General features: G+C 43.7%; 1 protein-coding gene across 4 annotated transcripts in view; it reads left to right on the plus strand.

Moving 5' to 3' along the window:
* Positions 1-25353, plus strand: part of LOC137384399 (endonuclease V-like) — a 282278-nt gene that overhangs the window by 218375 nt on the left and 38550 nt on the right. The window contains exon 8 of one of the 4 annotated variants that reach the window (XM_068058397.1): positions 20856-24279. The exons of 2 other annotated variants lie outside the window; for them this stretch is intronic. In XM_068058397.1, coding sequence (XP_067914498.1) covers positions 20856-20885 — 30 coding nt within the window. In that variant the 3' untranslated portion in view covers positions 20886-24279. Of the gene's footprint in view, positions 1-20855; positions 24280-25353 lie in introns of those variants that run through there. One more of the 4 variants, XM_068058388.1, reaches the window with a different exon arrangement.

A 25353-nucleotide genomic window follows, 5' to 3' on the forward strand; every position in this document is an offset into this window, starting at 1 on the left:
GTTAATTTTCAAATCCCCTTGTGAATGGAATGCTAATGACTCCCTCTGGTATTTAAGGATTAGCAAACCATAGACAACTTTATTATGTTGATGTTAATGGATTAGATGGATGAAAAATCTTTGTGAATTTTGAAGGCTATTTTCAGACAAGGAAGCTGATTGTATCAGGTAACATGGTAAGAGAGTGAGTACAGGGTACATGATCTTAAATGATCACGGCATTAATTTAATGAAATATACTTTGATCTTCTCAGAATTCAATCTCTTTTTTAATTAGTTGAGAAACAGAGGTGAAAGGTCATGGTCTGTAGTGCAGGATCCCACCAAGATTTAAAAATAGGAGAGATGATGAGATCCTTTAACTCGTGATGTTTAGGTGATAGCAAGGTTGGACTCGAAAGACTGGAAATCTTGTGAGTTCCTTATGGTTTTTAACGTCACAGCCAGTTTGGTAACAGTGTTCTAACTGTTGACAAATATAAATACATCAACAGTCTACACACAATCAAAATCAAATCAGCTGTCATTTATATCCCACAAGATCTATGTTAGAATGTTTGTCACTGTTTCTGCAGTTTTGACAAATTCATTATCATAGTCACAGGAATAAAATTCTGTACATTTCATAATTTTTTCAGATGTGATTTTTAACCAGGAGTTCCCATTAATCAATAATGAGCAAGAATAATTTCAAACAAACAATTTCGAAACATCTTGAAATGTTCCATTGCCTTCACTGTTGTGATGGTCTGTTGGATGTGTGGGAATAGAATGTAGATGAGTGCGAATTCGGCTGCTGTGCTGCACAATGCTTATTAGGACTGACCTTCTAAGCATTAATGTCCCATTTCATTCATTTCCCTTTCCACGTTTTGCTCCAGAATATCTGTTCACTCGTTTAAAAAAAAAAGCCCTTGCCACCGTATTGTGGATGATTGCAGTGACATCCTAGCCTTGGTAGAAACTTGGCTCGAGGTGACAGCACTTTGCCCTTACTACAGACTTGCCAGCCTGACCCCCTGTCTATACCATCTGCATTGCCCAGAACGTCACCCATCTACAAGGCACAAGTCAGGAATACTCTCTACTTGCCTGGATGGGTGCAGCTCCAACATCAATCATGAAGCTCGACGCCATCCAGGACAAAGCAGCCCGCTTGATTGGCAGCACATCCACAAACATTCACTCTCTCCACCACTGACGCACAGTGGCAGCAGTGTGTACCATCTACAAGATGCACTGCAGCAACGCACCAAGGCTCCTTAGACAGCACTTTCCAAACCCGCGACCTCTATCACCTAGAAGGACAAGGGCAGCAAATACATGGGAACACCACCACCTGCAAGTTCCCCTCCAAGTCACACACCATCCTGACTTGGAACTATATTGCCGTTCCTTCACTGTCGCTAGGTCAAAATCCTGGAACTCCCTTCCTAACAGCACTGTGGGTACCTACCTCACATGGACTGCAGCGGTTCAAGAAGGCAGCTCACCACCACCTTCTCAAGGGCAATTGGGGTTGGGCAATAAATGCTGGCCTAGCCAGCAACGCCCACATCCCACGAATGAATAACAAAAAACACTGCAGTAGCCGGGTGGCCCTCTTCAACAGATCATAGCTTGAACTTTCCCCCTACTCCTCTGGTACCTCCGCCTCATTTGAAGACCTCAGCTTGTTCCATTCCTCTTGCCTCTCCCTTAAAATCTTTGTTCTCAACCACTTCCACAATCCCCACCGTGAGTTTCTCGGTGAGATAACTTCGTCCTTCTCCCTCAGACTTTGTATCTCGATCGGATGAAAAATTATGCAGTGCAATCCGTAACCAATAAACTGCAGCCACAAGAGTCAGTGAGTTTGCCTGGCTAACCAGTGGCTACTCAATGGGGAGTCCATCAGTCTGGCACTGCAGCCGTGATAGTGCCTACACGTTTCACAACTTAACAACTTGTGCATTTGTTACATTTGATTTATTATTTCCCAGGAATTATTTGGATAGAATGGGTAAACATGAAGCACACCTATTTACAATAGAAACATTGATTCAATATATCAATAAAAATGAGTAACAGCAAACTTTGCCTTAATGACCTGCGCATACCATTAAGTGCCAGATGTTTCCATCTTTGATGCCTTATTAAAACATGGCAGGAAAATAAATCTCATCCATTATCTCGGCTTTATGCCTTCCAATATTCGATAGAGTGTATGGAAAAGCTCCATAAATCATTCCACATCCATATTAATGCTGATGAAGGACATGTAATGGAGTTGAAATATGGAATGTCCCACATGTCTGAATAATTAAAGGCGAGGGAATTGTTTCTGTAATTTGCTGGATGCCCCTCCCAGAAAACACCTCCAGCCACTGTAATCAGTGCTAAAGTTTCACCAGAGTTTTTAGCAGGCCTGCTAGTGGTTTTATAATAAACCTTACAGTGATGTACATGACTGAATGTGGGCTGGGGATGTGGTATACAATTAGCATTGCTGAATGGGCTGGGGATGTGGTATACAATCAGTGTTGCTGAATGGGCTGGGGATGAGATATACAATCAGCATTGCTGAATGGGCTGGGGATGTGGTATACAATCAGTGTTGCTGAATGGGCTGGGGATGAGATATACAATCTGCATTGCTGAATGGGCTGGGGATGTGGTATACAATCAGCGTTGCTGAATGGGCTGGGGATGTGGTATACAATCAGCATTGCTGAATGGGCTGGGGATGTGGTATACAATCAGCATTGCTGAATGGGCTGGGGATGTGGTATACAATCAGCATTGCTGAATGGGCTGGGGATGTGGTATACAATCAGCATTACTGAATGGGCTGGGGATGTGGTATACAATCAGCATTGCTGAATGGGCTGGGGATGTGGTATACAATCAGCATCACTGAATGGGCTGGGGATGTGGTATACAATCAGCATTACTGAATGGGCTGGGCATGTGGTATACAATCAGCATTGCTGAATGGGCTGGGGATGTGGTATACAATCAGCATTACTGAATGGGCTGGGCATGTGGTATACAATCAGCGTTGCTGAATGGGCTGGGGATGTGGTATACAATCAGCATTACTGAATGGGCTGGGCATGTGGTATACAATCAGCATTGCTGAATGGGCTGGGGATGTGGTATACAATCAGCATTACTGAATGGGCTGGGCATGTGGTATACAATCAGCATTGCTGAATGGGCTGGGGATGTGGTATACAATCAGCATTGCTGAATGGGCTGGGGATGAGATATGCAATCAGCATTACTGAATGGGCTGGGGATGAGATATACAATCAGCATCGCTGAATGGGCTGGGGATGAGATATACAATCAGCATCGCTGAATGGGCTGGGGATGAGATATACAATCAGCATCGCTGAATGGGCTGGGGATGAGATATACAATCAGCATTACCGAATGGGCTGGGGATGAGATATATAATCAGCATTACCGAATGGGCTGGGGATGAGATATACAATCAGCATTACCGAATGGGCTGGGGATGAGATATACAATCAGCATTACCGAATGGGCTGGGGATGCGATACACAATCAGCATACTGAATAGGCTGGGGATGAGATATACAATCAGCATTACTGAATGGGCTGGGGATGAGATATACAATCAGCATTACTGAATGGGCTGGGGATGAGATATACAATCAGCATCGCTGAATGGGCTGGGGATGAGAAATACAATCAGCATTACTGAATGGGCTGGGGATGAGATATACAATCAGCATTACTGAATGGGCTGGGGATGAGATATACAATCAGCATTACTGAATGGGCTGGGGATGAGAAATACAAAGACGCTGGTTTGGGGATGGATGTGCAGCATTTTGGGGAATGGAGATGGATAAACATCCTACTGCCCAGGATTTACAGGGCCTTTCTCTAAGCTTTCTTTTCAACTGCTATTGTGGATAATTAACTGTTTATCTTTGTTCAAATTAATTTCTACCTTGTGAGACAGTTCCATGAGAGGTATAGGTTTTCTGTTGAGGGACAGTTTAAAAGCTGAGGTTTTCACCAAGGTACCGTGCATCCCAACAGATCCAGTGCAACATTGATTTAGACTGATTAGTAGTTTTTAAAAAATGTACTTTTCCCTTTTCCTGCCCTTGTCTCACATCGTATAAGATTCTCTGATGATGGGGCAGGGTCGTGATCTACTCCCAGGCCTCTGCTGATGCGCACCCTGTGGCAACTGGGTGTGACGGAGCGCCAGTGCCCAAGGATGATGGAGACATTTCTACTGGAAGAGATTCTCCAATATTAACACACTGTAACTGTGAGACATTAGAGTCTGAGAATTTCTGTCCTGACATACCAAACACTCAGGCCCTATACTGTCACCAGTAGCAGGAAGCACAAGCAACTCACCTGTTACATAGCTGACAGCGTCAGTGAAAAACTTTGGCAAAATGTTCAGACACAAAATACCACCCTGACTGCTTTCTCCACAGATGCTGCCTGACCTCCTGAGTGCTCCCAGCATTTTCTGGTTTTCTATCAGACACACTCCTGTGATCTACTAAAAGCTTGCAGTCAGTTTCATTGCCTCAGCAAAAATAGCATCATAATGGGAACTTGGGACAGACTGGGGGGGCAGGATTTTTTCCGCGATACAGGGAGTGGAAACGGAGGCGGGCGGCCGCTGAATCTCGCGCCGCTGGCTGGTGTGCAGTGGGTTGCTATTTGAGGTAATTGAAAGGCCAATTATCAGAGGATGACTGGAAGTTTTCAGTTGGCCTGTGGGCCCCCTGCACCATCGGCAGCTTCCTAGAGGCAGCATCCCGGTGAAAGACCAGGAGACCAGCACTCCAAGCAGACTCAGTGGCTCACCCCTCCACCCTGTGCCTACCTGGCCAAAGCTGCAGCCACAGGCTGCCCTGTGGAGGGATTTCCTCTCCACCATGTTGGCCTGGCAGCTGTGGACATTGGTTAAAGTTGCTGAGTGGGCCCCTCAAGATGGAGGCGCCCCCTCTCTCTCCCTTACTTGCAAAGGCAGGCTGCAGCTTCTATCGTGCTGGAGGGGCTCCTATTGACCCACCAGCTTCGAAAGCCTGCCCATCCCCCACTTTAATTGGACGGTGTGCATGCCATGCCCACTGGCCAGTCAAGGCTAAATCACTGTCAAGTGTCTGTTCCTGACACAGCGCGGGTGTGGGACCTGCATTTGTCCCCGATATTGGAGCCCTGACCCAAAATGTAAACTCCTGCCCTGGGTGTCAGTTTCTATGGCCTTCCTCCCGCATGCGGTCGTGTCATGACACTGTGTTCCCAAGCTCATGGCTTGACCCCATCGAAGACTGACCTACTTTAGAAATCAGAGTGAGGAGGGTGTATAAATGTGGGAGAGCACAACACATGGACTCCTTCTGTTTTTCTCTCTGTATCTAGTCTTCCTGGACCCTGAGTAAATGTGCCTGGGAAGATACATGTAGGTGAGCAGCAGTGAATGGAGAATAATTGGATATCAATGCATGACGCACTCACTGTCACTAACAGCAACTGAGACCACCCTGAGATTCCAAGAGCAGAATCGACAGAATTAAATGCTTATGCTGTAATGTTTTGTTTGGATAAATTCAAATTGATTTCATAATTTCAATGATTACTGGATGGGATTTGGTTTTAATTTAAATCACCCATACTGCACTCTCATTCCATCAGTGACCTTTGACCTGTGCTGGATGTGCTGTGTGGAATATGCTGATAATTTGCTCTTTATGTGGTCCAGTGTTTGTAGCAAACATAACCACGGAGTAACTGTTTCAACCCCACAGGCTGGAATTTGGAGCGGAGTCTGAATATTAAGCCAGTTGTATAATATCAACAAAACAAATGTTTTTGGACAGTTCCCAAATAAATATTATAAAGAAGGATTGGAAAAATGCACAGAATGATAGAAGAACATCTGTACATGTGAACAGTGTGAGACTCTGCATACTCTGTGACTTACTCAGCCACAAAAACTTTGAGGAGATTAAAAAGAATTCTGCAACTGTTGGAAAGCTGAAATCAAAGCAGAGAACACTGCAACAAAAAACAGAAAATGCTGGAAATACTCAGCAGGTCTGGCAGAGAGAAACAGAGTTAACGTTTCAGGTCAGCGACCCTTCATCAGAACTGGGAAAAGCTAGAGATGCAAAAGGTTTTAAGCCAGTACAGAGCCAGGGAAATGGGGAGGGGAGGAAAAAGAACAGAAGGGAAGGTCTGTGATAGGGTGGAAGGCAGGAGAGCTTAAATGGCAAAAGAGTTTATGGTGCAAAGCCAAAGGGAGTGGTAATGGGACAAGTAAAGAAACAAAAGATGTGTCTAGAGGAGGTGTGAATGGCAGAATGATGACCAGTTGCCGTCCAAAAACAAAACAAAAGAAAAAAATAAAATGAGGAAAGAAAAAGGGAACAAAATGAGAGTGTTGGTTATGATCTGAAATCGTTGAACTCAATGTTGAGTCTGCAAGGCTGTAAAGAGCCTAATCAATAAATGAAGTACTGTTCCTTGAGCTTACATTGTGCTTCATTGGAACAGTACAGGAGGTCGAAGTCAGTGAGGTCAGCTTGAGTGGATGTTGGGGAATTAAAATAACAGGTGACCGGAAGCTCAGGGTCATGCTTGCAGACTGAACGGAGGTGTTCTGCAAAGCAGTCACCCAATCGGGGTTTGGTCTCCTCATTGTAGAGGAGACAGCATTGTGAGCAGCGAAGACAGTGTACTAAATTGAAAGAAGTACATCCCTAATTTTAAAACATCTCTAATTTTTCCCAGTTCTGATGAAAGGTTATTGACCTGAAGCATTAACTCTGTTTCTCTCTCCACAGATGCTGTCAGACCTGCTGAGTATTTCCATCATTTTCTAATTTTATTTCAGATTTCCAGCATCCGTAGTGTATTGTTCTCAGAGAAGACTGAAAATGGCCAGCACTCAAATAAAAGATGGACAAGCATCTCACCACAGCTAAAACATGAAACATTTCTTTTTCATCCTTCATTTTCTCCCCGGTGTTCCTCTCTCCTCCTGTGAGTATTGACCACTTTCAGGGTGTGGCAACATCAGCCTGATCCAAGTGGCCATTCTTCATGTGTGAGCCTTAACAGTGAGTGTAGCCCAGCTGTATGAGCAGGTCAGCATCACTCAGCCTGATGCTATACACATCCTAAAGATCATGCACTTGGCAATGGGAGCACTGCATGATTTTCTTCCTATTTCTCTAGTGTTTGGGGGACAGAGGTTAATTGGAACGCCCTATTCCTGCCATGGTTGACATCAGCCAACTCTGTACTGGCTCCAGTCTTTAATGTACTGAGTGATTCCTTTATCAACTAGGTGGCACTTGCAGCATTTTCTGCTTTTATGTAAACTTTGCAGATGACTAATGTACTATTGGAAAAAAAAATTGATGGAGCTTATGTTATTGCCAAATTACTAGTGGACGTGCTGTTGGTGACAGTGAGGCAGTGGGTGCGCTCGGAATAGGACTTGTTGGCAAAGTTGAGTCCGGAAGATCAGAGCATGATGGCAGGGACACTGAAGTTCTCAAAGGAGGGGAGTAAGCAGCATATCAGTGCTCGTTCTACCTGCCCTGCTATTCGAAAGGAGATTTGAGGAAACAAATCGAAGATTACAGTAGAAAGAAAGGACTTGCATTTATAGAATGCCTTCTCTGACCTTGCAGTATCCCAAAGGGCTTTACAAACACTGAAGTATTTTTTGAAGTGTAGTTACTGTTGTAATTTAGAGAGAAACATTACAACAGTAATGGTTGTCCAGCAACTGTTGTTCAGCAATCTTTGAGGGACTTCATCATTCGGAGTCACAACAGGCCAGTTTCTGCAATTTCAATTTCAGAAAGAAAAGAAATTTGGCAAATTAATATTGTGCACTGATGCATGGCTATATTTCATTTTTCGATTTCAATCAAAGGGATTGGCTGCCCTCATAGTTCGGTTGGGAACTGAGTAACAGAGGACAAGAAGTTCCCAGGTCCAATTCTCGATGGTGCTGTACAAGTGGATGTCAATAAAGGTGGTTGTAGGGACCCTATGTTGGGCACCAGCATCACTGGGAATGGAGGGGGAAAATAATCAGCTAGAGTTCCTGCTTCTGACCACTATGTAGTGACCTTTGCTGGAAAATGTATGAGTGATGCTCCCACTGTCAAATAGCTGCCAAGCACTTATTTCCAGGCTCCCATATGAAGAACTGGTGCCTGGGCAAGATAGTAGAGGGCAGCCCATGAAACTGTATGTCTGCAAATACCATAAGTGGAGAAAATTGAAGGGGGAGGTGGAAACCTGTAGGACTGCAGGCCTGAAACAGTTAATTTCTTTGAACTGCTTTAGCCTCAGTTCAGCTCTTAATGGATTCGGGGAGAAAAATCAAATCTGTAAATAACGTTGTTCGATAGATACATAACGACCAACAGTGTGAAGCTGCTGGAAGGAACTGATTTTATTTTTTAATGATTTATTTGTGAAAGTTTGTCTGACTATATGTTTTCCCTCGAGCTGTTTTCTTTTCTTCCCATTTTTCCATTTGGATTGAGTTTGTGCCAAAGATCAATTTTCAGCAATTTACTTCTTTTGAAGTTTTGACCTTTCATGACCCTCTCAAGAGCCTTTGACCTGCTGCAATAAGTTTGCAGATTAATACTGGGTCTCACAACAGCCAAAATTGGGCAGTGCTGTTCTGTTTTGTTTTGTTTTGCAGTGATGGTTTTGAATGTCACACTGTAAATAATTTAATTCATAATCAGAATGCTTTTCAGCATCCTAAATTATTCACAATCACAAGCTTAATAAGATCTCAGAATATTGTATCAAAAATCGTTACATGGCACAAATTTTAAAGGTGTTTTATTTTCACCCTCTTTAATTTCTCAAACTCAGCAACAAATTGGTTATTCTCTAGAACCTTTACTGAGTAGTTCATACATTGGTTTGAAAGATTAACTAGATCCACAACAGCTTGTGGGTGCAATAATTCATGCGAGACTGTGGCTGATGTCAGTTAGCATAGAATCTAAACTTCTGTCGCCCCCTCAACACACACACACCCCTAGTCTTGGCACTGGAGGTAATGCACTGGAAATAAATTGTGATCTCATTCAAAGGAATCTTTAAATATTGCTGTCATCCTTCTTTGGAGTAGTTTTTACTGCAAATTTTAGATGCTGTTTCATTAGAGGTCACTAAGCTGGCGCTAGAGCAGGGGTCTGCATCCTGTGATTCCGGAGCTGCATGCAGTTCTTTAACATCCCATTCGCATCAACATGAAAAAAGCCTAAAAGAAAATCAAGTCAAGAAAAGTAAGAGCCATGTTTTTACTGTAGGGATAAAAAGCTAATCATTATGCTGCACTTTACCTTTTCAAATGATTATTTTAACAAAAAACATCATTGTGCTCTAAATAAACCTGTTCAAGTGGTATAGCTACACCCTGGTTATGGATACTGCCTTTGGGTTGAGGAACAGGTTTTATAGCTGTGACCATTATTGTTTCTCATATAGCTGAGATGATAAATTATCCTGAATGTGCAATTAGAAGCTTTTTTTTTTATCGCGTGAATCAATAGCTGAAAAAATTGCCTTCATTGTACGCATCTGAAGTTAGAGATTGTAAAGATGACTTTGCTGACAAAATTACTGTAAAAAAAGTCAAAAAACGCATTAATTCAGTGAGGTCTTTTTTTTTCTATTGATATATAAATTCAATGCATATATTTCATTTATTATATATGCAAATTATGCATTCTACCAGAGAGGCTTGGCAATTTGCCATGTAATTAGTTTAGAAATGCTCAAATTTCTTCTTATGGCTCCCAATAGGTTTTATTTTCAGCAAATATTTTTAAGAAGGCTCTTCAGATAAAAATGGTTGCTGACCCCGACACTAGGGTAAACAGCTAACTTTGGACTAGGCAGCCTAGTTTTTCAAGTTGTGTCCAGAAATTTCTAAAATGTAAAGCAGAAGAACAAGGGCAGCAGATGCATGGGAACACCACCACCTGCAAGATCTCCTCCAAGCCACACACAATCCTAACTTGGAACGATATCGCCGTTCCTTCACTGTCACTGGGTCAAAATCCTGGAATTCTCTTCCTAACAGCACTGTGGGTGTGCCTACCCCACATGGACTGCAATGGTTCAAGAAGGCAGCTCACCAAGAAGGGTGACGCAGTGGTTAGCATCACAGCCTCACATCTCCAGCAACCCGGGTTCAGTTCAGGGTACTGCCTGTGCAGAGTTTGCAAGTTCTCCCTGTGACTGCGTGGGTTTCCGATGGGTGCTCCGGTTTCCTCCCACAGCCAAAGACTTGCAGGTTGATAGGTAAATTGAACATTGAAAATTGCCCCTAGTGTAGGTAGGTGGTAGGAGAATGTGGGGATGTGGTAGGAATATGGGATTAATGTAGGATTAGTATAAATGGGTGGTTGTTGGTTGGCACAGACTTGGAGGGCCGAAGGGCCTATTTCAGTGCTGTATTTCTCTATGACTCTATGATCACCACCTTCTCAAGGGCAATAAATGCTGGCCTTGCTAGTAATGCTCACAACCTATGAACAAAAAGAAGGCACAAAGGGAGGGTGGGGGTATTAATTGGGTTTGAAGCTGGGTGTGTGATAAATCTCCCTGGCCCCGTGGTCTCGATTCGAGGCCAAGGATATTTTAACACTTGGGCGAGCCTTATTTATATTCTGCAAGTTAGCTGACTATCCCGAAATGGGCTTAAAGAAGTAGCTGGCTGGCTGCTGGGAGGTGAAGATCAGGTGGCCCAGAGATTGCCTGCCAGCATGCAGTGAAACCACAGGGCGTCCTAGGTGGGGAGTGGGGATTTGAGTAGGCTGAGTGGACAGCCTAGGGAAGCAGAGGCCAAAACATTCCCTTTGAACCCTGGAGGAAGAGCACTCCTGCTCCTCCTGACCCCAGGCTAGATTACCTCTTGTGCCTCTGCTTCTTCCACAATCGGTTTGATCGATTGGGTGACTGTGCTGGGCCCCGCACACCCACCAACTCGGTCACTAGGCCCTAATGGCCACTAAACGACTGAATGAGATGGGCCTGTAAAACACCCAAGAAAAGGGCCCAGTTAAAGAGGTGATGTACCGAAAGCGAATGAGAGCAGGGCGCTAAGTTTTACGAGGTGATTTTTACTGTGGGGTCCATTCTCATTGGGCGAGGTGTTAAAATCACACCCCCACCCACCCAAAAGCCTTATTTTATGAGATAGACATGGAATGCTCTGATAATACCAATGTTCTAGCAGGATTTGACAAATGGCACAGGGGTTCCCTTCCGGATAAATGTATCAGACCATCAGGTACTGATCCAGGTAGAACAGGCAGGTCACAGCTTAAATGCCCAATCTATGTCGAGTTAGCTGGGGTAATAGTTGAGATGCTACAATTAGCCTCAGTCCCTTCCAAGTGGGAGAGGATAAAATCGGCCAGTTTCCCATTTCCAATCATGATTCAATGATTCCAGCTGTGGAACGCTCATGAAGGAGAGGACTGGGATCAGGCATGACACTCCCTCCCCCCAACACTTACACAGTCAATTAGCATGATATCCCACTGTCCAACCCAGCCCCCAGCTTGAGTCAGTGTCTTCAGGAGAGGCTTTATCAAGCTGCCATTTCAGCCTGTTATCTTTTTCTCACAGATACCAGTAAATGGTGTCTAAGGTAACAGAGCTCAGATCAACCCGTTCCTTAAAATACCTACCTAATGGCTCACTAAGTCCTTATTGTGTTGTAACAGACCCATAACCTGTCACATTGTCATATACTTCAATCTGCCTGATATATTGGAGACTTTGTTGTTTCAATTTGTCTGTATTACAGAGCTCTACTTGCATTGCTAGATTCACTGCACAGGAATGGTAGTATCCAATCTGTCCCTTCTGACTGGTGAGTGAAAGTTGAAAAGACTTTCTAATCCTACTTGGGAGTGATTCAACTTTCTCTAACTGTTGTAGAGAGTAATTTCTGAACATGTAGCTTATCTCAGTGCTGCACGATCTGAACTTCAGTGTCACTGTTGCAGCCATTAATCATTGTTTATTTAAGGAAAGCTTATGCCTTCAGTCTGTTTGATGCTTTCGGTTGAAGTCAATTTAACTTTATCTCAGTGTGCGGCAGTTAGTATATAATGGGAATGAATTTCCACAGGGTGAGTTGTGCTGCTGTTAAGGCATTAAACAAACTATTTTGCTCGTCGATGGTATTTACACAACGGTTTCATTGGCATAGCCATTGTAGTAGACATTGGTGCAAAACAAGTGGAAGCTGCTGCGGTGCATGGAAATTGGGGTGCAGCTTTTAAAAAGACACAGTTTGGCCTGCACACTTCAGCAGCAGATGGGGTTGGTGGGGGGTGGGTGAGGGTAGGTAAGGAAGGGGCAGTGCTTGGCTCACTCCCTTTGGCTCTTGATTAACTGCACAACATGTCTCATCAAGCTTTTCAACCCTATAACTGGATCTGCTGGAGGAAGCAGACAAACAGGGCATCCAGGCACAGGAGAGGAACACCAAATATTTCAATATGATAAAACAGGATCTGGCCAAATTGTAGGAAAGTCTACATCTGATCAGTGGGAGTCATTCAAAGAGGAAATAGTGAGAGTTCAGAGCCAACATGTACCCGTTAAGGTGAAGGGTAGGACCAACAAGTCCAGGGAACCCTGGATGTCAAGGGATATAGAGGTTTGGATCAGGAAAAAAAAGGAGGCTTATGGCAGATTCAGAGGGCTGAAAACAGTGGAGGCACTAGAGGAGTATAGAAAGTGTAGGGGGATACTAAAAAAAGTAATTAGGAGAGCGAAGAGGGGACATGAAAAAACACTGGCAGGCAAGATAAGAGAAAATCCTAAGGTGTTTTATAAGTATATTAAGGGCAAGAGGATAACCAGGGAAAGAGTGGGGCCCATCAGGGACCAAAGTGGCAATGTGTATGTGGAGCTGGAGGACATAGGTGAGGTTTTAAATGATTACTTTTCATCTGTGTTCACTATGGAGAAGGATGATATAGGTGTAGCAATCAAGGAGAGGGATTCTGATATACTTGAACATATTAACATTGAAAGGGAGGAAGTATTAGTTGTTTTAGCGGCCTTAAAAGTGGATAAATCCCCAGGCCCAGATGAGATGTATCCCAGGCTGTTATGTGAGACAAAGGAGGAGATTGCAGGGGCTTTGACACAAATTTTCAAATCCTCTCTGGCCACAGGAGAGGTGCCAGAGGACTGGAGGACAGTGAATGTGGTACCATTATTCAAGAAGGGTAGCAGGGATAAACAAAGTAATTACAGACCGGTGAGTCTAACATCAGTGGTTGGGAAACTATTGGAAAAAATTCTGAGGGACAGAATTAATCTACACTTGGAGAGGTAGGGATTAATCAGGGATAGTCAGCATGGCTTTGTCAGGGGGAGATAGTGTCTAACTAACTTGATTGAATTTTTCGAGGCGGTGACTAGATGTGTAGATGAGGGTAAAGCTGTTGATGTAGTCTACATGGACTTCAGTAAGGCTTTTGATAAAGTCCTGCATGGGAGATTGGTTAAGAAGGTAAGAGCCCATGGGATCCAGGGTAATTTGGCAAATTGGATCCAAAATTGGCTTAGTGGCAGGAGGCAGAGGGTGATGGTTGAGAGTTGTTTTTGCGAGTGGAAGCCTGGGACCAGTGGTGTACCGCAGGGGTCGATGCTGGGACCCTTGCTGTTTGTAGTGTACATTAATGATTTAGACGAGAATATAGGAGGTATGATCAGTAAGTTCGCAGATGACACGGAAATTGGTGGTGTCATAAATAGTGAGGAGGAAAGCCTTAGATTCCAGGACGATATAGATGGGCTGGTAAGATGGGCAGAGCAGTGGCAAATGGAATTTAATCCTGAGAAGTGTGAGGTGATGCATTTTGGGAGGACTAACAAGACAAGGGAATATACAATGGATGATAGGACCCTAGGAAGTACAAAAGGTCAGAGGGACCTTGGTGTACTTGTCCATAGATCACTGAAGGCAATAGCACAGGTAGATAAGGTGGTTAGGACGGCATATGGGATACTTCCCTTCATCAGCCGAGGCATAGAATATAAGAGCAGGGAGGTTATGATGGAGCTGTATAAAACGCTTGTTAGGCCACAGCTGGAGTACTGTGTACAGTTCTGGTCACCACAATATAGGAAGGATAAGACTGCAATGGAGAGGGTGCAGAGGAGATTCACCAGGATGTTGCCTGGGCTGGAGCATTTCAGCTATGAAGAGAGACTGAAAAGGCTAGAGTTGTTTTCCTTAGAGCAGAGAAGGCTGAGGGGGGATATGATTGAGGTATACAAAATTATGAGGGGCATTGATAGGTTAGATAGGAAGAAACTTTTTTCCTTAGTGGGGGTGGGGTGGGGGTCAATAACCAGGGGGCATAGATTTAAGTTAAGGGGCAGGAGGTTTAGAGGGGATTTGAGGAAAAATGTTTTCACCCAGAGGGTGGTTGTTGGAATCTGGAACGCACTGCCTGACGGTGTGGTAGAGACAGGAATCCTCATCACATTTAAAAAGTATTTAGATGAGCACTTGAAACGCCATAGCGTACAAGGCTACGGGCCAAGTGCTAGAAAGTGGGACTAGAATAGTTAGGTGCTTGATGGCCAGCACGGACATGATGGGCTGAAGGGCCTGTTTCTGTGCTGTATAACTCTACGACTCTATGACTCTATTTCTGAGCTGGTCCTCAGACTGGGGGGTGTAAATAGTCATTGTTAAAAGGGGGCAGGGATGGGGGTGGCGGGTAAGGTACAAGGCCAAGTGCCCACATCTGAAATAGACATTAGGCCCTTTGCATGTGTAACTAAAGGGCCAATAGCCTGTTTGAGGCCCTCACTGCAAGAGTGGTTGCTGGCTGCACTCATGAAAACCAGATCCACACGTAACCTAACAGGTAGTTCTTAAAGGGATTATTGCAGGCCGGAACCAAGGTGAGAATTTAAAATATGCTTATCTGAATGTGAGGCAGGATTTTTAGCCCCCTGATCGGGGTGAGCATGGAGGTGGGCAGGTGTGAAAATTCACGCCGCTAGTTGCCGTGTCGGTTTGCCAGCACCATCCTGCCTTCAGGCCATTTTCCAAAGTGTGGGGCTGGTGGGTGGTGGTTAGCCAGTTGGGGTCATTAAAGGTGTATTAAGACTTATTGTCAGAAGCTGACTGGGCTCCCAAGCTGTCGGGGCCTAGGTCAACTGCCTGGAGGCGGCCTCCTGGCTACAGACCAGGGTGTGGGACGGGGTTGGGGGGGGGGTGGCGGTGGGTAGCACTCCTGCATGGCTTTAGCTGCAGCCACAGGCCACCCTGTGGAAGGGTTCCCCAATTGTTCCCATAATGGTGGTCCAGCCTCTGAGACTTTTTTTAAATTTAAGACTTCAAAATGATGGCGAGAGGACTCCTCCAGCTTACGCCACTCTCCTGCTCCTACCTGAAAAGGCAGCCTGCTGCTTCTTCAGTGCTGAAGGGCTTCCTATTGGCCCGCCAGCTTTGAGAGTCTGCCCGCCATCCTTAATTGGATGGTGATCCTGCCCTCTGGCCTCTATTTGGCCAATTCAGCGCAAATCACTGCCAGGTGACATGCTCCCACAGTGCAGGGTTGTGACCCCCATTTATCCCTGACATGGAGGTCCCGACCCAAAAGGCAAAATTCTGCCTATGGAGTCAAGAGGATCAGGGGTGCTCTTCCTGACCCAACATTCAAAGGATACAGGGCCTCACCTTCAGGCACAATTTTAATATGTTGTCACTGTTGTAATGTAGGAAATGCAGCAGCCAATTTAGAGACAATAAAGTCTCGCAAACAGCAGCGAGATAAATGATAAAGTAATCTTTATTTATTTAGCGATACAGTACTGAAACAGGCCCTTCGGCCCACCGAGTCTGTGCCGACCATCAACCACCCATTTATACTAATCCTACACTAATCCCATATTCCTAACACATCCCCACCTGTCCCTCTATTCCCCTACCACCTACCTATACTAGGGGCAATTTATAATGGCCAATTTACCTATTAACCTGCAAGTCTTTTGGTGGTGGAAACCGGAGCACCTGGTGAAAACCCACGCAGACACAGGGAGAACTTGCAAACTCCACACAGGCAGTACCCAGAATTGAACCCGGGTCGCTGGAGCTGTGAGGCTGCGGTGCTAACCACTGCGCCACTGTGCCGCCCTGTTTTAGTAATGTTAATTGAAGGATAAATATTGATCAGGGCAACGGGGAGAACTCTCCTGCTTTTCTTCAAGTAGTGCTGTGGCATCTCTAATGTCCACCTGAGAGAGCAGACAAGACCGCTGTTTAATGTCTCATCTGAAAGACAGTACCTCTGACAATGTAGCTCTCCCGCAGTACTGCAATGAAGTGTCAGCCTAGATTTTGAGCTTGAATCTCTGGAGTGATACTTGAATCCACAACTTTCTGACCCAGAGGCAAGAGTGCTACAACAGCCACCGTTGAAGCTTAACAGAGAATGTAAATGTAAAGCACCAAGGTTGGAATCTGAGCGAGAAAGATGGGATATCATCTCAAGTACAAATCCCATCATGATTTTCCAGTATTTTCTATTTGTGTCTGAAAGTCCCGGTTCTTTTTAATTGACCCTCACCCCATCCCTCCAGCTCTTTCTTCACAGGTTCATATCGAGCATTGGGCACAGTGATGTGAGAGAAGAGTTATTAGAACAGGCTAGAAGGTGAGCAACACGTGAGGCTGCACTTTGCATCCACTGCATCAAACTACCGGAATACGGAATTCGATCTTCCACAAATCTGCATATTGCAGGAGCACAAAGGGGACAGTGTCATAGTGGTAATGTCAAGGGACTAGTAACTCAGAGGCCCAGGCTAATGCCCTTGGGGATACGGGTTCAGATCCCACCACGGCAGCTGGTGGAATTTAAATTCAATTAATTAATTAAAAACCTGGAATTGAAAGCTAGTCTCAGTAATGGTATCACGATACCATCAACAATTGTTGTAAAACATATCTGGTTCACAAATGTCCTTTAGGGAAGGAAATCTGCTGTCCTTACCTGGTCTGGCCTACATGTGACTCAGACCCACAGCAATGTGGTTGGTTATTAACCACCCTCTTAAATGGCCTGGCAAGCCACTCAGTTCAAGGGCATTTAGGGATGGGCAACAAATGCTGGCCTTCGCAGCAATTCCCACATCCCATGAAAGAATAAAACAAAGGTTGACCTCTCCATTCAAGGCACTTGGCCCCCCGTGGCAACAGTAGCAGAGAGAGATGAGGCGAAAGCATGATTTCCAACCTAAATTAAAGCAATTAAAGTCTGATGTATAAATTTTAAACCTAATATCATTTGCAGCAGGGGAAATTAATAAGCTATATATCTCTTTCTTCACTATTGGCATCTGTGCGAGTTCTGGCCAAGCATTTCTCTTGTAGGAGGAGGTATGAAACTTATTTTAGGCACTCCTTAATTGTAACAACAACTTATATTTATGTAGCACTTTTAATGTAATAAAATGTCCCACGGCGCTTTACAGGAGCATTATAAAACAAAGCACCAAGCCACAAAAGGAGATATTAGGACAGGTGACCAAAAGCTTGGTCAAAGAGGTAGGTTTTAAGAAGTGTCGTAAAGTAGGAAAGTGAGGTGGAGAGCTGTAGGGAGGGTATTCCAGAGCTTGAGGCCTAGGCAACTGAAGGCACGGCCACCAATGGTGGAGGGATTAAAATCAGGGATGTACAAGAGGCCAGAATTAGAGGAGCGCTGATATTTTGGAGGGCTGTGGGGCTGGAGGAGATTTCAGAGATAGGGAGGGGTGAGGCCTTGAAGGGATTTGAAAATGAGGATGAGAATTTTAAAATCAAGATGTTGTTTGACCAGGAGCCAATGTAGGTCAGTGAGCACAGGGTGATAGGGGAACGGGACTTGGTGCGAATTAAGCCAAGGGTAGCAGAGTTTTGGATAACCTCAAGTTTACAGAGAGTAGAATGTGGGAGACCAGCCAGGAGTTCTTTGGAATAGTCAAGTCTAGAGGTAACAAAGACATGAGGGTTTCAGCAGAAGATGGGCTGAGACATATATACTTAGTATCGAGAAAGGAAATGGTCAGAATCATCACTTGATTAATTTCCCTTTTGCCTTTAATAGAGGTTTGACTGTTCCTCTGCTGGGTGTTGAGTGCTGCTACCTCTAATGAATGCACAGCATTAAAATTCAGTGCTAATGCCATTCTGTGGGAAGAGCTACCCAGTTACAATGATTATCATAACCAGGTTGATTCCATGTTAGTGTGAGAGTGGCTTTTAATACTTAAGTAGGTACTAGTATTTCTGAAATTAGAATAATTTTTTTGAGACTGGTTGACCTTCCAGTTTAATGTGCTATTTCTTTGTAGATTAAGCCAGTATTAGAGGTTGGCTTCTCTATTATACTGCTGTTCTTGCTGTAAGTGACCGGAATGCCACCACTTCATAATATGCTTTATTCCAAAGCCATCTCAAGTGCTCTTAAGGACACGATTTAGAACTCTAGAGTCCTTTGGTCTAATAATTAGACTGTTGGATGAAAAGAGCTTGTTGGCTGCCAAGAATTGCTTTAAAGAGAGAAGCCAACAGATTGAGGCATTAAAATGCCAGTTGATTCTGAAACCATTCACCTAAGTGTTAGATGTGTTATTCACTTCGATGGAGATGGTGGTGCAGTTGATAATGTTACTATTCTGCTGCTAATGGTCTGCCACAGTAAAATACATGTTGTTACAACCAACCGCTCCTGTCAAAGCCCCCAATCAAAATATACGATTCTGATTGTGGTGGGACCAATACACTGTTAATTCAATCCCGTCGTTCCACAGATCGGCTAACATATCCTTTTCAAAACTCTCCAAATTAAAAAAAGACCCGACCAAATTGTACCATCTATTAACCCTCGAATGAGGCTAACCAAACCAGGTGTCTTTAAATCAACAAATTAACTCTTTAATTAGAAGAACTAAATTCTTAAACACTATGAACATTTAACAATAGAAAAATTAGAGTCCTTGCAAATTTATAGTCCAATATTGTTCGAAGTCCTCGCAGAATGTTGTTCGAAGTCCTCGCAGAATGTTGTTCGAAGTCCTCGCAGAATGTTGTTCGAAGTCCTCGCAGAATGTTGTTCGAAGCCCAGCGAATTTCAACAATTAACGACTTGCAAACACTTCCAACAGAATCAATCTGACTTTAGAGTTTTTGAGGGATAAAAAATTGTCACAGTCTAACTTCCCTTCAATTTAAATTACCAGAAATCTCTGTCTTGGCTTGACTGTTTAGAATTTCGAGAGATAATAATTAAACAGACAAAACTCCTATTTCCTTCAGTTTAAATGGTTGAAAGCTCTTTTTCAATGCTGACACCACAGCTGTCTGTGTCCTCTGTGTCTGTGTTCAAACTGTCTTACTAACTGCCAGTTCAAACTGAATTGCAACAAATGCAACGCATCAGGCTCATTCCCAATGGCTGTTTCCATGGTATCGAGAATGCACCCTTTGAATCGCAGTCTACAAATGGCTGTTTCTAAGGCAACGAAAATGCACCCCCCTATAACTCCTAAGGCTTGCTGGCTGTTAAAGCAATACTGATCCTGTGCAAGCCTTAAAGGCAAACCACATATTCCGAAAAGAAACTACAGGACCATGACAATGTAAACAATTGAATATTCAAATGGAGCAGCACACTGCTGCTACTGCTCTTCATGTTGGCTGAGGGAGCTGTTGATACTTGGGTTCATGTCCATCTGTAGCTTTATAGTGTGTGGGGAAGAAGTAATAGGAGGTTTAATATTGTATTTTACTTACACGCAGAGAGCAGGTGAGATAGACCAGACTGACGGGCAGCAGCACAGACATTCAAAATAAACTTTCAAAAATTAGTTTCAAATAATTAAGTGGAACTAATTCCCTGAATGTTTTCCCTAGTGAGGGCTGAACATTTCCAGAAAAAAATGTTATTTGCTTAATGAGTAGTTTAGATTCTTTCTAATTACTCTGATTACATGGCAAATAAACTCAGAAATGTGGCCATTGGCCCATTGTTTGAGATTTTGAGGAGTCACATTTGGAATGTAAGAGTCCCACTCCTGTACATTTCCACTAATTAAGACTGTGTAATTTGAATGAAAGTAATTGTTCTAATTGCATTTATTCTAAACTAATTGATCTACTGTGGCATCGCTTGTCCTGATACTGTCTGTCTAATTCTCTCTAATCTTTCAGTCTCCCTCTGTGTCTGTTTCTCACTTACTCTCTAGCGTGCTGACACTTTTTATTGTACATTTTCCTGGCTGCACAGTGGTGCAGCGGTTAGCACCGCAGTCTCACAGCTCCAGGTTCGATTCTGGGTACTGCCTGTGCGGAGTTTGCAAGTTCTCACTGTGATTGCATGGGTTTTCGCCGGGTGCTCCAGTTTCCTCCCACAGCCAAAGACTTGCAGGCTGATAGGTAAATTGGCCATTGTAAATTGCCCCTAGTGTAGGTAGGTGGTAGGGAATATGGGATTACTGCAGGGTGGTTGTTGGTCGGCACAGACTCGGTGGGCCGAAGGGCCTGTTTCATTGCTGTATCTCTAAATAAAATAAAATTCCTGTACATTTTCTTTCTCCCTCTTTCTGTTCCCTTTTAGGTAAGTTTATTTGGCCTTGTTATGATCTGGTGAAAATTGCTAATGTGTTGTTTATGAACACGACTGTGACACACTGATCCACAACTGTTATTTTACTTGATTTAATTTCTGGATATTTTCTTGTACTGGCTGTTTGCCACAAAGGACCTAATTCTTTTGTTTGCTTTACTGCAGGGAAAATATATCCTGAGGCAATTGAAATAATCGTGAACATTAATCAAGCCTCTCTTCTTTCTCTCAAATCCCATCCATTCTTTTCAACCACAAGCCTGTTGTAATGTTCTGCTGGAGATACTGCAGACTTTCAGATTATTACTGCATCCACGATACCAAGGATCTGATGTAACAATCAGCAACAATATCACAGTTTCTCTTTGTTATTGTATCGAGGATATCACGCATCTCGATGCTGTGATTCCAAAATGGAACAGGGCTATTAGAGTTAGCAAGAAATCATATCCAAAATTGCAACTTCTAGAGATTTAAAACAGAGAATAAGGATCTAAATAAAATGATATCCTGATGGTTTAACTAATTTTGTACATTACAAAGTGATAGTTATTTAAAAGCTTGCCTCAGGACTACTGTTTATTGTATATGCCATTTTGCTCAGTGAAACTGGACATTACTCAAGATTTCCACTGCAGTCTTGCTTTTAAAGTGACATTGTCTCTGAACAAGAGATTTTCAGCCAGGCTTTGTTCCCAGACAATCAGACAGCGGTAAGTTTGTTATTCTATACAGTACAATACTGAATTTTAAATATAATTGCCCAGATTTCGGGGTCACAGGCAAAGCAAGGGTGCTCGCCACTGATCTCGAAGAAAGCCTCCCTGAGAGATCTAGTGATCTCTGTGGCATGAGCATTACCTCTCTTGATGTGTGGTTGATTGCAGTGTTCTTTAATGGGGATTCCCAACATGGAGCTGCAGTGATGTCATCAAGCTGTCGAAGGAGCCAATCACATTAAAGAATTCTCATTGACAGCCAACCAGGAAATGAAAAGCACTAACAATCAAATTCACTTTTTAAAAACTTTACAGAAAGCGAAATAAACACTGAGCTATACACATAGGGTTAAAGTAAAAGCTCAAATATCATGAACAAACTTTTAATTTTTAAAAATTATTTTAAAAATCTAAGTTAAAACATATAGTAATTAAACCTAATTGAGACATTTAACAACATTCCACAAATATAAAGTTACATTTTTCAGGCTCAGATTGGTTGTTCAGCAGAAGCTATCAGTCAGATCACCACTAAAAGCCCAGTTCGTGCTCACTAAACAAGACTTCACTTTTTCTGGGGTTTCTATCTGAGCAATAGGAGAGAGGAAACTACCATAGGACAAACTGGACTTGCCTTGCTAATCTAACAAAGTCCATTCCAGTTTACCTGCTGAGTCCTCCAGGTGGGGTATTGGGGACTTTTACCAACTTTGTTTTATTTTACTTTTTTGGATCAATAAAACAGAAAAACAGAAATAACAGTCCAGAATGTTCATGTGTCAGAGACAAAAGTCCACAGATCATTTTTTTACAACAATAACTTTATTATGTTTCACAAGAGCATTATAAAGCTAGGTTACACACCAAGCTGCATAAGGCAATATTAGGGCAGATGGCCAAAAGCTTGGTCAAAGAGGTAGGTTTTAAGGAGCTTCCTAAAGGAATCAGTTTAAAGAAAACTGAAGTCCTGCGTCAGCCTGCACCCCAAAGAAGAATACAGACCACCAAGCATTGTCATCGAGGGAACTGAGCTGAATGCCATCAAGCAATGCACTTATTTGGGGAGCATCATCTCGTTTGATACCACCATAGACAAGGAAGTAGACAATAGGCTTTCAAAGGCAACTGGAACGTTCGGCAGACTCTACAAACGAGTGTGGAACAACCACAGCCTCAGAGTACAGACCAAACTCAAAGTGTACAAAGTCCTCACCCTCACCACCCTTCTGTATGTCGTCGTATCATGGGTCCTATACCGCCATCGTGTACGCCTTCTAGAGCGCTTCCATCAGCGCTGCCTCCGCAGCATCCTCAAGATCCGCTGGAAGGACCGCATCTCAAACATTGAAGTCCTGGAAACAGCCAACATCACCAGCTTCGAGGCCATCCTCCTGCACAGCAAACTGAGTTGGGTGGATCACATCGCCCGGATAGACGACAGTCGCCTGCCCATGGTTGTGTTGTATGGAGAGCTGACCACTGGTAGAAGGAACAGAGGGGCCCCATGCAAACGTTTCAAGGACTCCCTGAAGAAGTCTCTCTCTGTCTGCCACATTGACCATTGCCAGTGGGAAGCACAGGCCATAGATCGTGATGCCTAGAGATGCTACATCAGGAGGGCTACAGACACCTTTGGGACTGAATGAAGAACCAACATGAAAGAGAAAAGGAGGAGAAGGATAGATCCAACTGCCCTCAGCAGCGACTACACCTTCACTTGTACCCGCTGTGGGAGAATCTGCCGGTCACGGATAGGCCTGACTACCCACCAGTGGGCCTGCAACCGATGACTACAACCTTCTCAAAATCGTCGTCTGTGAAGAAATGAAGTAGAGAGTTGGCGAGGTTTAGGGAGGGAATTCCAGAGCTTAGGGCCTAGGAAGTTGAAGGCTTGGCCACCAATGGTGGAGCAATTAAAATCAGGGATGCTCAAGAGGCTGGAATTAGAGGAGCACAGATATCTCGGAGGGTTCTGAGGCTGGAGGAGATTACAGAGATAGGGAGGGGAGAGGCCATGGAGGGCTTTGAAAACTAGGATGAAAATTTTTAAATCATAGTGTTGCTTGACCAGGAGCAAATGTAGGTCAGCGAGCACAGGGGTGATAGGGGAATGAGACTTGGTGCGAGTAAGGACACAGACAGCAGAGTTTTGGAAAACCTCAAGATTACGGAGGGTAGAACGTGGGAGACCAGCCAGGTGTGCATTGGAATAGTCAAGTCTAGAGGTAACAATGGCTTGAATGAGGGTTTGAGCAGCAGATGGGGCGAAGTCGGGTGACATTATGGAGGTGGTCTTAGTGATGGCGCAAATATGCGCCCGGAAGTTCATCTCAGAGTCCAATATGAGACTAAGGTTCCAAACAGTCTGGTTTAGTCTTAGACAGTTTCCAGGGAGAGAGATGGAGTTGGTAGCTAAGGATCAGAGTTTGGAGTAGAGACCGAAGACAATGGCTTCAGTCTTCCCAATATTTAATTGGAGGAAATTCCAGCTCATCCAGTACTGGATGTCAGATAAGCAGTCTGATAATTTAGCAACAGTGGAGGAGTTGAGAGATGTGGTGGTGAGGTAAAGCTGGGGGTTGTCAGTGTACATGTGAAAGCTACCAGTGTGTGTTACAAATTATTTTGCTGTTCCTCCCCTTGTGTTACACAAAAAGTACAGATGTGTGTAATTATTATTTTAGATTATTACACGAACAATAATAAAATGTAAGTACACACAGTCCCTGAATTTTACACTGACTGATGGACGGAATATTGATGCTTTTTTACAATAATGACTCCGGTTTAAATCTTTCTCTATGATAATGGTATACGAGCTGGCTGTGCAACCACAATCTACAGGGAATTATTGAGTGCAATTTTTTTTTTTTAATGGTGGAATTGAGGCTATTCACAAGATACTTTCAGATGAGGTCAGCCATTTGGCTCAACTTAATTCACCCAAAGAGAACAATGCTACACTCTCCCACCCACCACCACCACCCCTATCCCCCCCAAACAAACAACCCACACACACCCCATTGCTTCATCTTTATTTCTTACATTATTCCAGGCTTATTGCCTCTACCACTCTCCTTGAAAGTCCATTCCAAGTGTTCTGCTAGGTGAAGAAGAACCTCCTGATATCAGTTCCGAAGTTACCTTTTACTAGTTTGAACCTGTCTCCTGTTGATTTCAAGTAGTATTCTGGATTGACCTTTTTCCATACGATTTGGTGTCTTGCATTATCTCTATAAGGGCACGTCTTAGACACCTTTTTTCCAGCATGAACAGCCCAGATCTCCCCAGTACTTCCTCAAAACCCAGACCCCGAGATGACAATTCAGCCTCCTGGCTCTTCACCCTACTGCCTCCAGCCCATGAACATTTCTCTTGCTTGACAGCAGGCAGACCTGGGCTCAGTATTCAAGGTGCGGTATGATCTGTGAGCCCTGTATGGTTTGATCACAACCTCCTCCAACTTATATTCTACTGTTTTGACAGTGTAGTTCAACATGCTATTGGTTTACTGCTCTGCATTAGGAGGATATGTTTGAGTATATCATACACTGAGACTCTTGGGTCTTTTTAACCTCATCCTTGGCTATTTCAACACCATTTGTGAGGTACGTATGTTGCGCAGTTTCCTTTCCTATGCACCATTCTTAGTTCATTCGGTCACTCCTGGACTGGACCGTTTGATTCCACTGACCCTCTGAGTTTGGTATCACCTGTAAGTTTGACCAATTTGCACTAAGTTTCTGAATCAAAGTCATTAATAATTAGAGACAGCAGTGGGCCTAACACTGAGCCCCAGCCTGATATTACCCTGCTAACCAGTACCTGTCAATTTCTACCTTTCAGCCAAGTTCTCATCCATCCCAAGATTTGCCCTGACTCCCTGCAGCTTTGAGCTTAATTAGCAAACTTTCATGTGAAACTTTTTTAAATCCTTTGCAAAT

Source organism: Heterodontus francisci, chromosome 26, assembly GCF_036365525.1.
Source record: "Heterodontus francisci isolate sHetFra1 chromosome 26, sHetFra1.hap1, whole genome shotgun sequence".
Classification (NCBI taxonomy): Eukaryota; Metazoa; Chordata; class Chondrichthyes; order Heterodontiformes; family Heterodontidae; genus Heterodontus; species Heterodontus francisci.